This window comes from Chrysoperla carnea, chromosome 1 (genome assembly GCF_905475395.1).
Source record: "Chrysoperla carnea chromosome 1, inChrCarn1.1, whole genome shotgun sequence".
Classification (NCBI taxonomy): domain Eukaryota; kingdom Metazoa; phylum Arthropoda; class Insecta; order Neuroptera; family Chrysopidae; genus Chrysoperla; species Chrysoperla carnea.
The window spans coordinates 131,484,623-131,500,820 of NC_058337.1; the positions used below are offsets into that span (position 1 = coordinate 131,484,623).

Genomic DNA, 16,198 nt, shown 5'->3' on the forward strand with positions numbered 1-16,198 from the left:
AGGAATATGTTTAGTATTTGATTTCAAAACAGCTGAAATTTTAGAGACTTGCTAAGATTCTGCTTAATTTTATTTTTTTGCAATTGAACAAAGCAGGGAATTCGTATTTCCCGGACTCCTGAAAGAGAAATTCCCGGCAATGAAAATTTTCAAGTGGGAAAAAGTTGTTAGATTCGATCTTGACAAAAACTTTTCAAATTTCAAACCGCTCTGAAATGACTGTCAAATACTACGTCTTCCCTTAGACCTATTAAATTCAAAACCAGTAAATTCCAAAAATTATATCCGAAAATGGCTTTTTTTCCTTTAGAAGTTTTTTGTTAATAAAAATCAAAGAATGGTCTTCAAAATTTTAACCTAAGGAAAAGTTAAACAGGGAAACAAATAGTATTAAAATTTGATACTTATTGCATGACAGTGTGTACCATATAAATACCAAGACTTTACTGTATTTTATTTAACTTACTACTTAATCAATAATTGAAAATTGATCTTCGAACAATATTTGACACTATACACAATCAATTTAAATCAGTTCTAAATTTTTAAAATATAATTATTTGAGTTTCATTATCAAATATTACATAATCGCATTTTAAAAAACATATTTACAAATAATAGAGAAACATAAATGTTTATTTTAAATTTAGATTGCTTTCAATTTAAAATTGTTGATTTTACAAAAATTAGCCAAAGGTAAGATCGAACCTTACTCTCTAGAATGAAAATTCTACACGTTATTTATTATGCGAGAAACATTAACATCGCATGTGGCTTTATTATGGCAACCCTGAAACATTATCAACTTGGGAAATTTTTTGCATTTATCATTCAAATACATTTTTATTAAACTAATAAAAAAGTGTCAGAAAATACAGCATTTTCAAAAATTTCTCAAATAAAAAATGTTTCAAACTCGCGAAAATGAAACCACATACGAACTTTCCGCGAAGCATTACAATTCTATTCAAGTTCTATTACGTATAGTCAATTTTCTACGTTCTTAAAAAGTCTTTTAGTCGGATTAAAATTGGTGACTATATTTTCGAGACAATATTCGCAGTATCTTTACTTAACATGAAAAGTTACAGAAATCACATCCTTGAAGAGTCAACAAATTATTCGTATTTGTAAGCAAATTGATTCGTATACTTTCTTCATCAGCGGTTATTAAGACAGCAATCTAAGTATAGTATAGAACATTTATGTTCACAATTAACTAATATTTAAAAACAAAACAAAAAGTTTATTCAATTGTTTTGACGTGGTTGAGTTTGAAGGAAATGATTTTATGGTTTACCCATAAAGATATTGTATCCCTATGGAATCTACGCATAAACAATCTGGAAATATTTGTTTTTTTTCGTACATTTCAAATTTGAACTTCGTTATTTTAAAAATTTTTTTAAATTTGTTTTTGATTTATATCACAGATAAAATTTCAGTTTTTTTTTTCAATATTATCGTTTGTTTTGATTTATGTTTTTATTGTTTCAGCAAACAATTATGGCTTCAAAGCACACATTATTTTAAATTTCGTTGTAAAAAAATTTATGTGGAAATTTTATTTGTTACACCCTGTTTTCGTTTGACAGATAAATGAGGTTATGCAGGTTATTGTATTTCTTTTATTAAATAAGTCATATAATATCATAATGGATATTTTTGTACTTTTTCTCGTTTCATGAGGACTTTTTTCGTGTTTTCCCCTTCGTCTGTGATAGACGGACAAATATAAACAGTATTATAAGTAATTCTCATGAGACTATCCATTAACTGCAGTACATAGCAAAAGTTATAGAATTTATGTAATGTACATTGCATATACTATTTTAAAAAATCATATAGAACAAAAGTTGCTAATTTTGTTACCGTGTTATCAGCTCTGTTCTGCAGTCAACGAAAAGATCTCTAAAAAAAGTGTATTCGAATAAATTCTATTTGTAAGCACGTCAGTGGAATTTTTATTGTTGTGTGTTCTGACAGCCTAAATTGCGAGCATTATTAGTTATTTTGAAAAATCATTTCATGTGCTCTTTTGATTTTGATTTGTCGAACAAAATTGTTTTAAAAAATTTAATGACCCTATATTTTTCAAAATTGGAAGGAAAGAAAATCATTAGAACACCAAAGGTAGCAAATTTAGAAAAACTATGAATTTGCTACCTAACGATTACACCTCATATTGAAAACAATATATATTTTAAGGTGGTTAGATTTGTAAATATTTCATTAAAGGAGTAATAAAGGACTATTGGAAGCGAAAATATCATTTCGTATTAATTTTACCATCACATAACGCTTCCGTGAAAATTTCTAATAATAAACAATAGCTTTTAGTTCCGGCCAGAAACCGTTAGTCGCTTAACATCTGATTATTTTACCATACCGCGTTTCGGAGTTTTTTTATGCTTGGGCGTAAAACTTTCAGAATCCTAATTCCGGCTTTTTAGTGATTCTCACAGATGCGTCAGCTCTCAAAGATCAGTACATTCAAAAGAAAGTAATCTTCAAGAGCGAATATTAAGATAAATTATTGAGAAGTTGTCCTAGATACGTCATGGAAAGTTTGTCCATGCTAAGGCTCGGTGGAAAGAAACGCGCAGAAACGATTCATCGCTATTGCCGCATTAAAAACACCCAATGAAGATTAAACACCTGACTGAATACTTCAACTTAATAACTCGCAAATTATTGACAAACATTTTTGCGTAATTTCATGAACAAGAGTGATTTGCCTTTATAATCAAACCACCTAAAAATAATGAATTTTTTTCGAGGAATGTTTTAATCAAAATTATTTTAAAATTTTGGCAGTGTTCCGTCTTTTCATCAATTGTAAACTGCCAATATGTAAATGCAATTTTTTTTTTTTTAATTTTAAAAAGAAAAACCACCTCAAAACATTATTTAATGTTTTCGAGTAATATATATTTATATCGTAAAAAATATCGAAATATTTCCAATTTCTTCACTTCTATCTCGAAACTTTATTTATTAATTATTGTATGGCAAATATTTGATTGATTATTGGTAATAAATTTTATTATTGATTTTTATTTAGGCCATTAAAAATATTTTATTTTTAATAATTAAAATTATCTACGTAACTCTGGTTTCATTTATTTTATGGATAACTGATTTTTTATGAAAGAATTTTATACGTTAACTTTTAAAGAAAAAAAAATGAAAGAAGTAAAATTATAGGAAAACATTTTCGCTGTTTTTTTTCAAGCTTCAAAACTATCATTCTGCTTATTCCACAAGTTAAAATTATCATCTTTTGGATTCACCGGATGATTTTCGAATATCCACTAGCCAAAATTACCTACACGATGACAGAATTTAAAACCTAAGCCTCATAACAATACAATATTCGTTTAAATTTTTGATGATTTTTAACTTTTACGATACAATCTTAATCTATGCGAAAACATTATCTACGTACTGTGTACGCTTCATCTATGAGCTTTAAAGCTTTATCATGATCATAGAGAAATTATTTTAATTAAACAAAAAGGTTTAACGAATGAAAAATCAACAGTTGAACGATGATAAACATTATTCATATGTTTTAAAATGGCCGTGGTCAGAGAATACCCACTGGTTTTCAAATAATATTCGTGCTTCCGGTTTTTTCTACCACGCGGTCGCGATGCTTGCAAATTAAGAACCTTCTTACATTAATAACTTATCTTCTTTAAAAAAATAAACGATATTTTACAGCAGGATGATCTTCTTGTAAATTTAGCACTCCTATATTTATCTTTTTTCCAATTACAGGAAAAATAAATAACGGGTCTTAAATTAACAGAAACAGTGCCCGCTTAAAAAAAAGAGCGGATTATTTTCTAAGCACGGTCAATCAAAATATTAACTAAAAAGTCTGTTTTACGATTGAAAAATTAAAAAATAAATTATGTAATTGATTAAAAATTGATTTTGTTGAAGTAATTTATGTAAAAATTTTTTTTTTATAAATACCTAAAAATATATTTTAAATTTTATAATATTGATCTAAATTTTTTTATTAATAAAATTTTGACTAAGGAAAATTGAGAATACTTTTGATTTGTACAAGAAGTTTAAAATGGACTTAAAAGTTGACAAATTAACCCTCTTCTATATTTATTATTAAGTATAAATATTGAGAGGTACAGTTCAAAATGTACCCATAATTAGCCAAATTTAAATTGATCCCTATTACGGAATATTTATTTTGGAATTCCATTGTTTTCCAGGTGAATTTTCTAAGAGGTTCTATACAAAGTATCATATCGGCTGTTACAGGATACTAGCTGAGATCGCAAATCGAAACTACTACAGAACTTGTCAACACACTTGAATCGACCATTATTTGGTAACTTATAGACAGTGGCGGTGTAACGCGTGGGCCACCGGCTACGGCCTTGCAATCCGAGAGGGTTTGCACCTTGCAGATTTCGTCATAGTACACGAAAAATTGTATATTACTCTGTGATATTTGTGTTTCAATCCACTGTCAATTGATAGACCAGTTAATCAACTCCAAATGAATTAAGAAAGGATACTTCATAGGACGATGCTTTCTTCAAGTATCGTATTGGGGGTTGTGGTTGAACACTCAACTTGGGTAGCAGCTGAAACCTAACTTAGCTTAACCGTCCAAATAAAGTTTCTATGGTAAATCTATACCGTTTAAATTATTATAGGTAATGGCTATGGGTGCATCTAATACTGTCCTTAGCAAATTTTACACTCAACATAAACCGTAAAAGGGGTTAAATTGGACAAATTTGTTGAAAATTTATATCTAACTAAAAAATTTTGAAAGTTTATGAGAATTGATAGAAATATATTCTATGGTAATTCAAAAAAAACAAATTAAACTTTAAAAATGGTGTACAGGAACATATCTGCTACTATTAATAATGATTAAATTCACATGAAAAGGTCTCTATTTATGATTCAGGAATTAACGGGTAACATTTCATATTTATAGTTCCGAGAAATTGATTTTTGGGACAATGTAAATTTTTAATTGATCGAATCTTAACGTTAAAATTGGCAAGAATTTGACTTTAATAAGTGTCTTAAAATTCGATAATTCCCGACAGAGACTTTCAAACTGAACGAAATCGCTATCAATATTGAATAAAAAATTTACACTTAAAAAAAAATTGAATACTCTGAAAATACTTTACATGGACATTTAGAAGTAGGGTGCTCAAAATTTAGTGTACAAAAAATATTTTCTTATCTCGGAAAAATGTATGGATAATTGTATCATATTAATTATTATATTTATTGTCAATACAAAGTTTTTTAAAGTCAAACACGGTGAAATTGTGACAGATTTCCATTAATTTGAAGCTTGAAGGAGCGCTCCAAAATTATCTGAACCCCGTGAAAGAGAATGCCCCGCTACCGATAATTTTTTTTTTGTGTAAGAAGTTGTCCAGAAAGACAAAGAAGTTTTTTAAGCGCGGGCTAGTGATTTATTAGACTATTGGTAATCATTTTATGGTAAAATTCTTAAATGCAGAAATTTTTCTAGGCTAATATTCATTCCAAAGTTTTATTTTGCTTAATAATAATAATTTTTAATATTATCATAATTTATTCAATGTCTGATCGTAGATCAGATCACAAAGAATAGAATAACTAAATTTTGAGTCACCCAATACTTTGAAAAATAAATAAATAAAATTAGCGCCATTTTTATAATTTTGTTTCATACTGTATATATAAATCTTATATACTAAAATTGTATAAATATTTTACTGGATATATACAATTATTGTTTATTTATGTACAAAATTTTCAATTTATAGAAGACATTTTTGTTATAAATTGAATAAAGAAAATCTAAAATCTCAACTTATAACAATCTATCTAAAGGTAGGTTTTCACTATTCATTTTTTATGCTTCATTTCTGGTGGTCTTAAACTGTTGTTAAAACAAAAAGCGTTCTAAAACCGATGTAAATTTTACTATGAAAATTGTAAATCTTTTAAATTAGAAAACATTTTCTAATAATTTTAAATTTAATAATTAAGGACTGTGTATAGATGTCGCAGTCAACTACCTTAATTAGCCATTCAATTAACATACTAGCCTTTTTACTAAACGGCCTGAGTTATATTCAACCATTCATTCAAATAGATAGACAAATGACTTCGACTCAAAAGCATGGACATTATTATTTTATAATTCTAACCCCGAATTTATTATCGAAAAACGAATTTTAGTAAACGGGGAATGCTAGAATGGCTCGGATTTCTCAAATGAATGCATGCTTATATCAAGAGCATAGAAACCACCATATCTGGGGTAGAAATGATATGGAGCCCCCCCCCTACATTCGTCAAAAAAGAAGTCATCGAGCTTTTAATAGAATTAAATGAAATTAACAACTTATTTTAACTGTCGATCTTTTTAACCATTAAGCGTCGAGCTGACCCGATTAGCTTCTGTTACTGCTTTATAATATTCACCTGTTTAATTATAACGAAACACAAAAATTGAATAGTAAGAATCTACCTTAAATTGCACAACTCGCTTGTTTTAAACGAAAAAAACTTAAAACTTCTTAAATAAATTCTCTCTAACTAAAAATTGTATAAAAAAATAATAAAATTTTCGTATATTCTTAAAAATGAAATAATAATTAAATTGAGAACATCATTAATTAACTTCTACTAAAAACATAATAATAGTTAATAATTTACATACTACTTAATATATTGGTATCTTTCTTGTAATAGTTTTACGACACATGTGACAGATTTTTAATGTGTTGGCACATCGACTACATGCACCATGACCGCATAAAAATACAATGTTACGTCTACGTTCCATACATATTCCACAACCATGAGTTTCTTCAATTTCTGCTACCTATTTAAGGAAAAAGAAAATTTTAAATTAAAATACGACGCGAATTATTAATGGAATAATCATTTCGATAAAAAAGTATCTTTTATTTAAAGCTTAATTTGGGCGTCAAATCTCGGTGCTCTTCTTGAGAACATTTTATCATCTAGAGGCATAAACGCTTTTCGATGAAAGATATTACTCTCACTTTACCGTATGTTATTATTTTGGGAGGAACCCTAATTGTAGGTCAAAAGGCCTAGCTGTATCGTGCCACGGTTCACTGTGAGACATTATGGTTGCATAGAAATAGATGAGAAGTGACTAATAAATTTTATGAAATTTGATAAACCCCCGATAAAAGAGTTCATAACTTTTAAACGGCTGAACTGACGTGTCATGTAACTTACAGTTTTTTTAATGTACATCGCACATAAGTTTTCAAAGTATAGACACTAACCTTGCATTCCAAATACCGCATCCGTTCAGCACTAGGTTGTTTCGATTGTGGTGGAATAACACGACCATCTTTCGTAACACGTTTTTGTACAATTGTACCACATCGTAAACATTTCTTTAATCGTGCCACACAATCTTCACATGCTGGTTTATGCCCACACGGCTCTAATGTTACATTTTCTTCTGATAAATCGGAACATATTTGACATTCAACAGGTTTTTTCGATTGTGGATGTTGTGGCGGATCGTCACTATTGTTCCGTTGTGCTGAATTATCACGTGAATGATGTTTATTATTACGTTCATCCGTTGTGGTTGATACATTTGGTGTACGATTACTTCGACTACCGTTTGCACTACTGCTACGTTCTGTTGATTTATCACGACGTAAATTTTGTTTGATTGGACTACATTCAACGGTGACGTTTAATCCTTCCGATGTGTTTCTTCTATGTTGTAAAATTTGCTAGGAAAAAAGGAAAAGATTAATTTTATTTCAATATATTAGTTAATGAACATTAAACCTCCTGGGGGAACGAAGGCATATGAGTAGTAGGATAATCGAATGGCAATAGCTCACTGGCAGTCTACATTTTGGTTTTCGAGATTCCAGTCTGTTGCGTTGCAAAATTTTATCGTGGATCACTCTACTGTATTTGTCATTTTTCCATCAGATTTCTTGCTGTACCACTCTCTTCAGGTAAATATTTGTTTACTCACCTTATTATTAGAACCATATTCATCAGTCAACGTTAAACTACTCGTTTCCCTAGCTAAAATATCCTCATTTTGACGATTTGAATCTGTATTTGGTATTGTAATCGTTGTCGAACTTGTTGTAGTCGCTGACGTCGATGTTGAACCATGATTCGTTATATTATTCGTATTATTTATTAAATTATTTGGATCACGCTTATACGATTTAATAATATCACATTTAATTGGATCTTGTAGTAAATCTAATGCTGTTTGTGATTTAGAATTTAATATCTCCCAATTACAACCGACTCGAACTAAATAACATGCAATCGCTACAGCTAAGCGATGTTCGGTAACATGCTGCAATTCTTCGTAGATTTCGTAGATGGCCGGTGAAGTTGAATGTTGTACTTCGGTTATTAAATTCGCACGTTTTATGATGACAAGATGTAATGCGGTGTCACCATCTTCGTCTTGTACATTCACGTTGGATTGGAGGTTTATTAATAATTCGATTACACTACAATGACCTGTAAAGAAAAAAAAAATAGTGGAATAAATTTATGCCAGTAACGCCATTAAGTGGGTTTTTGTGTTCTAAAGCTGTGTTTTTCAACCTTTTGCAATTGTATTGTGAACTAATTTTTTTTTTTTTTTAATGAATTCGGTTAAAAATGAAGTGTTTTGCCCACGAACCCATATAATAAGGGCGTTAAACTCGAGTAGAGAGGGTAGCAGGAAAAAAGTCGCCTATTTGGGAGAGGTCTAGTCCTTAGTAGTTGCGTACTTTGTACTGAGCATCAGGCTGTCTTTTGTTTTCAATGTTTTGTTTTCAATCAATTTGTTAGAGAAGGATAGAAAAGTTCACATCAAACACAAAGTAATCAGAGTAAGATAAAGGTCTAAACAAGTTGATAGAGAAGAATGGGGAAGTTCACATCAAACATCTTTTATTACACAAGTACCATTCTGGCCAATTTTAGAATGTTATTTTATGTTTTCAGCTGGACACTTTTTTACTTTGACCCCTATTTAAGATTGTCCTCCTAACCTCTATCCTCCATAATCAAAACCTTAGAAATATTGAACGATAAAGCTTCAAAACAGATTAGAATATAAACTATTATGACCACTTACCTTGACTAACAGCTAAAAGTAAAGCAGTTTGATTCCGATTATTACGTAAATCAATATCAGCCTGTCCAATACGTATTAATGTTTCTACAACATCACGATGTCCATTTAATGCCGCTAAATGTAACGCTGAGAAACCATCATCTTTTTTCACATTCACCAGCTGTCGTGTTTTAGCCAACAATGTTTTTGTTGCAAAATTTATACCTTTTAGCGAAGCATGATGTAATACATTAAAACCACGTTTATTTCGTACCGTAAAATCAATTCCTAAAATACAACAAACATTTGGAGATTAAACCAAAGAAAAATGAAATTTTTGTATTTGAAGTATACCTGGTGTATTGCATAACATTTCAATAACTTCATTACTTTCTTTTCCGATAGCATCATGCAAAGCCGTATCTCCATACAAATCCTGTTAAATAAAATGAACAGCATTTAAAAATGAGTTTAATAACAAGCTTTCAAATTTCTCAGGGGCAATAATAATAATAATACAAAAGAGAAGGTACCGGAAATGGATGCCTAGCACATAGACCAAGGATCTTTTCTTGAAAACAACCTGAAGGTCATTCGAAGGTAAGGCGTCTGCGAGTAAGAGGTGCTATTTTAAACAGATGAAGTTATAGAGTTCTGACGTGGTAAGACGCCACACAGAATTCCTGCAGTTCCTCCGCCAGGATTGCTCCTAGGATGATGGATCCATGGTTTCGGACACAAACATTCTATGACTGGCATCCTGCAGGTTTCTGCGTGTGAAAATAGCATGTATGGAGGTTTCATCGTCCTCCATACAGGCCTTAAAAGTAGGAAAATCGAAGATCCTCATATTATGAAGGTGATAGTTCAATCAACAGTATCCTGTCAAGAGCCCCACCACCATTCTTAACTGTGTGCTAGTGAGTAATTTTTCAAACTTACTTGTAAATTGACATCAGCTCCTCGACTAAGTAACACATTCACACAATGAGCGGGTTGTTTATGAGCAGCGATATGCAACGCAGAGCAAAGGCCTTTATTTAAAGCATTAATATTAGCTTTACTATCCAACAACAATGAAATAATCTACAACAAAGAAAAAATATATTAATCTCGACTTTATTAAAAATGAAAAAAAAAAGAACATTCATACTTCTGGTTGATTTCCAAAAGCTGCGTAATGTAATGTGGTATCCCCATCTGTATCAGCTGCATTCACATCAGCACCAAACTTCAATAATAATTTAGCCACAGCAACATGTCCTTGATGGGCTGCTACTTGTAAAGCAGTTCGGCCTCCGCTACGCATGTCAGGGCTTAAACCAGGTGTATCAACTAATGTTTCTAACGTACGTTTTATAGCTTCTAATTTTCCATGAGCAGCATCTCGTACTAGCCGATCTGCTAAGCCAGAACCTACGCCAGGTTCACCTTCCCCACTAGAACCTGGTAACCATGACACTAAAACGGAAAACATTTTTTTAATACAAAACGACATATAACTTCCGCTTAAATTAAGGATTAAAGATAACCTGCTTAAATTAATGATTAAAGATAACCTGCTTAAATTAAGGATTAAAGAATTTACTCCAAAGAATTTCGACTACAAAATTTATCATATGAATAAGCTTGCGCAATTGCTTGAAATAGCTTGTAACAGAAAATGGTTAAAAAAACAATATTAATACTAACTTGATGGTTCAGTCCGTTGATTTTGATCTGCTTGCATTGTATTCGATAATTCAGTTGCCGATCCTGGTAATAATCGAACACATGCTGGATTCAACGTCCATGCGGTTCCATCTAGCTGAATTCTTAAATCTCCATCTCCATACACCTTAATAACTTTACCTAATTTACCTAATGCCTAAAAAGAATCATCAAAATTGTTAATGAATTATACACTGTGTTTCAAAAGTAAACGGAAAAGCCTAAGAACTTTCCAGAGAAATATTTTTTGAAAAAAAAGGTTTCAAATAAAAGTGGGGAAGGTTAAAAAAATCGATTTAGTGAGTTTAACATATAACTGCGACCTTGAATTGACCATGGAAGATCTGATACAAAAAATGCTTTTCTGGAAAGTTCTTAGACCATTCCGTTACTTTTGATACACTCGATATACAGTTTTTAATATAAAAATTACATTTTTCATAATATCAATCCATTCTCCATGACCTTTTTGTAATTCTTTAACTCGTTCCATATCGTTAATTACACAAACTATATCGCCTACCGAAAATGATGTTATTTTTGTTAGAGCCGCTGGATTATAGGTCCATCGATTATTACATCCTGTTAAGCGGAGCAAAAATATATTATAAAATAGACCTCTTTCATTGATAGTTAAAAAAAAAAATTGTTTACCTTCATGTTGAACTCGAATATCACCTCGAACAGTAACTCTATGGACTGTGCCTTTTTTACCAATGTACTAAAAGTACAAAAAGAATAAATTAATTTATCATCCAGAGCTTTAATTTGTGATATTCCATGTTATTAAATGTAGTGGATTAGTCTAAGGCGTTAGTCATAGAACGTTGGACTATTTAGATTAGGTTGCGGGTTCGAATCCAGGCATCGGCAGTGTGAACAATTTATAATTAATGGGAGTACAGAATTGATCACATTGTCGTCGCTTGGATAAGAACGAAGTAACCGACTCCACCCACATCAAAAATGTAATTGTAAATATGTTTGTAATTGAATAAATAAAGATTAACAAATATTGACGTGGGTGGCATCTGTGATAAGGCGTATGTCACAAATACGGAGGTTAAACCCCCATTATTATAAATTCGTATAGAACTTTGTTACGAAACTAATAAAATTCCCTGACTTTTATCTTTTTTACGAAATTTCCAGTAGAATTTGAGCTCCTTGAAATTTTTAGATTTTCCAGTCACGTGTAGTTTTGATGAAACAAAAAGTGAGGTCATTTTATTAAGTGAGTTTATTACAGTCAATCAATACATACATAGTATAAAACAAAGTCGCTTCCCGATGTCTGTCCCATGGTCGTATTTATGGTTAGATCTTTAAAACTACGCAACGGATTTTAATGCGGTTTTATAATAGATTCAAGAAGAAAGTTTTTATGTATAATACATACATAGTATAGTAGAGAAACACTGCTAATTTTAGAGGTTAAACGAAATTGTGAACAAAAAGAGTGTAAGTTACGGCCTATGAAGTGAAAGTCATAACACAATAATCTTTGCATTTAAAATTGAAGTTGCCCAGCGAAGCGGGTAGTACACAGCTAGTACAGAATATTTTTTAAATTTCTGAATTATAACAGTCTAGTAAGCAAGATTGCCAAAAGTGTTGTCACGCTTAATTTAAAAACGTTTTTTATTTCAAAATTTCAAAAGGAATGATCGCTACAAAACGTTAGGTTAACTATAAAACGATTATCATTAATAGATTAAAATGATCCACCCTGTATAACCTAAAAACATATTGTAAATAAAACGTTTGAAATGCCGCTCTTGGCGCTTTCGTAATAACGTGTGTTTTTCTCTCATCACAAGAATAATGATTGTGTTACGAAAGACGAGCAGCCAAAGCAATTTTAAATGTAGAGACAAATACTTACTTCAGCCATTCTTTGATTCCATCCACCATGACCCTGCTGCAAAGCTTTCAACTCTTCAACAGTAACATTCACCAAAACTTTATCACCAACACTAAATTGTGTATTTACACTTTTATTATTAATTGTAACCGGACGAATTGTGACTGGTACTTCATGTTGTTCGCCCAATATTGGTATATGATCACGGTAATAATAACCACCCGAAGCTTCTTGTATAAACTTCAAATCACATTTACCCTTATGACCCAATCGATAAACATTTATCGAGCCTGACGACCATTTTACATTCACTACAGAACGTGCACTCTCGTTATCCCAACCTTGGATATCCATAACACGACCGGTTTTACCTTCACCGCCATCTTGAACTCCCCATTCCCAATCATGACCACGGACAACAATCGCTCCAACAAATATTCCACGTAAGTAACATTTCGTTGCATTTTTACGTATGGGTAATTCCATTCCCTGAGCTGACGCAGAATCGAATCTTTGAAACGGATGCGTTAAATCGTGTTTATCAGCATGATAACATAAGGAACATAAATCATAATCAGTACATCGTTTACATTGGAATCGCATACCGGCGATTCCATGTTTCTTGCATCCATCACAGATAATATTTGGATGTTTCACTCCTAGGAGAACAAAAAAAAAAAAATTATAAGTGAGAATTTCCCAATCTTTTCCCTTTTTTGTCGAAATACCATGTTTTATGTTAGGCATGTTAAGCAATCATGCCTAAACTACTGAATCGAATTAAATGAAATTTGGTACAAAGATAGTCTAGAGCCTGAGAAAGGACATAGGCTACTTTTTAATGTGAAAAAGGACTGTAAGAGGTTGAAAGGGGTGTTCTTCTTAAAAAACTTAAAAAGTTCTGCATGGATTAAGCTCAGATTTTGACACGATATACAGCCAGCTTCAAGGATTGTTTTAATCAATTTTGGTACTTGGGGGAGAGGGGGTGAAAGTGGGAATAAACAATGGAATATTTTCAAATATATCCAAGTGAGGTATCAAATAAAAGAGCATGACGTGTATACTCAGTCAAAATAAACGCAAAAATTGAACCATTGATTATAGCTACATCACTTAGAATGGTAAAACACGTGCATTTTTGGAGGTACAGAGTTTATATTACAAAACTGTAATCCTGACGTAAGGGGATTTGGGGGACGGAGGGGGTCGAAAGTGGGTATAAACGATCGAGTTACATGAAAGTCAGTTCAGCCATTTCAAAGTAGTGAACCCACAGGGACTGGATTCATAATAAAGACCATTTCAAGTGTTATGAAAGGGGGATCAATGAGAGCAAAGGAAGGTCAAGGCTACAACGAGGTGATTCTTACTTTAAACCCACCAAAGCGGGCGAGCCACATGCTAGTAATCTAAGTTTTGAGAAAAATGAAAAAACAAATAGTACCAAGTGTAATAAATACCTATTTGAGCATTGTCAATCACACGTAAATCGAATTGTCCTTGGTAACCAGTCCGATAATTAGTACGACCACCTGAATCCCATTGTACGACCACTGTTTTATCGGGGGAATCTCTTCCTGGTCGTCCAACTTCACATACGGTTCCAACATAACCTTCTCCACCATCTAGAAAAATTCCAAAAAAAATCCCTTAATTAATTAACTTGCATCAAAATAAACTAAGTTAAAATGTACCTTGATTTTGCCAGGCCCAATTAGGTCCTCGTACAACTCTTACACCTAGTGTAAGCATATCAAATAATTTTTTGCAATTTCATTATATATTTCCATTGTATAGTTTGATGTGTTTGTATGATGTTTGTAAATGTTTTACGTCGAACACAATCGAATAACACATATTGGATATTTATTTAAGAATATTTCATTGTATTAATAAATTTTTTTTTAAATAAAATTATTATTAAAATTATATTCAGTGTTTTTTTTATATTTATTTTAATAAATTATTTATTTTGTATACACTATTAACTGTCAATTCTTTCCAGTTTATTGAAAGTGTGTGTTCTTTGCTTGATTCATACAAGCATAGAAATTACGTAAAAAAAAAACTTTTAACAAAAAGAAAACCGATTTCAAAAGAAAAAACTTTTCCAAAACAAATTAATATGAACTAAAAAGTAAAAAAAATAACGATAATATAATATAGTTAAAATTTTTATTATTTTTGGAGCAAACTGTTCTATCAGAGTTGTTTCCTTGGCTGACACCGACTCCAAAAATAACAATAATTTTAACTGAATTATATTATCGTTATTTTTGTACTTTTTAGTGCATTTTAATTTGTTTTGGGAAAGTTTTTCTTTTGAAGTCGGTTTTCTTTTTTGTTAAAAGTTTTTTTATTTAGTGATTTTTAGTGAATCTGAAGTACACTAACTAACTTGTAACTAAAAAAAGTAATCGGTTGGCGTGATATTGAGTTATTCGTCCTCTTGTCGTGTATACTTAATGCAAATTTAATACTTTTATCATTTTCTCATGGATACCGTTATCAGAACTCGACCAAAATGAAATGGGACCACACGGGAAGCATGAGCTTTCAAATAGATAAAGAATCATCAAAATTGGTTCACCCAGTCGAAAGTTCTGAGGAACAAACATAAAAAAAAAAATACAGTCAAATTGATAACCTCCTCCTTTTTTGTTTGAAGTCGGTTAAAAATTGATCCATACGTACAATGAATTTACAATTTTTTTTTGTGTTTTCCCAATTTCTTCAAATTAACCCAAATTAAGTTTAATTTTCATCTTTTTTTATATTGATTTCAAGGAAATTGGTAAAAATATTGGGAAATTAGAATAATTTTTTTATATTATATCTTGGAGAAAGTTTTTATTAAAGAGTATGTCAAGCTTGAGTTAAACCACGCCCTACAATATAATACAAAGAAAAAATTTTAGAAAATTAAGAAAATTACATCTTTCATGAAACATTTAATATTAAGCGTGCTTAGCTCATAGGCAGTTCAGTTTAGCTAAAAAAAAATTATACCATTTTTAGCAGAATCGAACTTAAAGTGAGATCGCTAGTCGCTTGAGTTAAGTACCTCGCGTATCTTAGGATTCCGTACTGTTTTTTATTTAATTCGGTCATTCTGTACGTATACTGACAATTTTTCACGGTGATATAAAAATTAATATTTTCCGAAGAAACAAATTTTGGGAATGCATAAGCATCGCTATTAAGAGGCTTAATTTTTTTAAAACAGTCAACAACTAGAGAAAAAGTAAAAAATAATTGCCCTTAAAAATTCTAAACTACAAATAAATAAGTTTTGTTGTTGAAATTTTTACGAGTGTTTTATATTTTCCAAGTGCGACCTGGTATACTAACCCTACATATCGGATTTCAGCATTTCTGAGCCAATGCAGATAATGTAGCGAAAAAAATATCAGACTTCTCCAAAACTCGATAAATCGTGTGCTAGAAGTAGAATAGTTAGATGGCAACCTGGCGCAACCTTGCAGTTTTGG

At 31.1% G+C, this 16,198-nt stretch overlaps 1 protein-coding gene across 1 annotated transcript; it reads right to left on the minus strand.

Annotated features, from left to right (window-relative positions):
* Positions 1-6,664: 6,664 nt before the first annotated feature.
* On the minus strand, positions 6,665-14,558 carry LOC123297118 (E3 ubiquitin-protein ligase MIB2). The gene is made up of 13 exons (XM_044878799.1): positions 14,402-14,558; positions 14,168-14,332; positions 12,726-13,363; positions 11,495-11,561; positions 11,274-11,422; positions 10,823-10,997; positions 10,284-10,591; positions 10,073-10,216; positions 9,485-9,566; positions 9,152-9,418; positions 8,036-8,544; positions 7,317-7,781; positions 6,665-6,880 (listed from the first exon to the last, which is right to left on the minus strand). Exons 1-13 carry the CDS (start codon positions 14,457-14,459, stop codon positions 6,719-6,721), a joined length of 3,189 nt encoding a protein of 1,062 aa, XP_044734734.1. The 5' UTR covers positions 14,460-14,558; the 3' UTR covers positions 6,665-6,718.
* Positions 14,559-16,198: the final 1,640 nt, after the last annotated feature.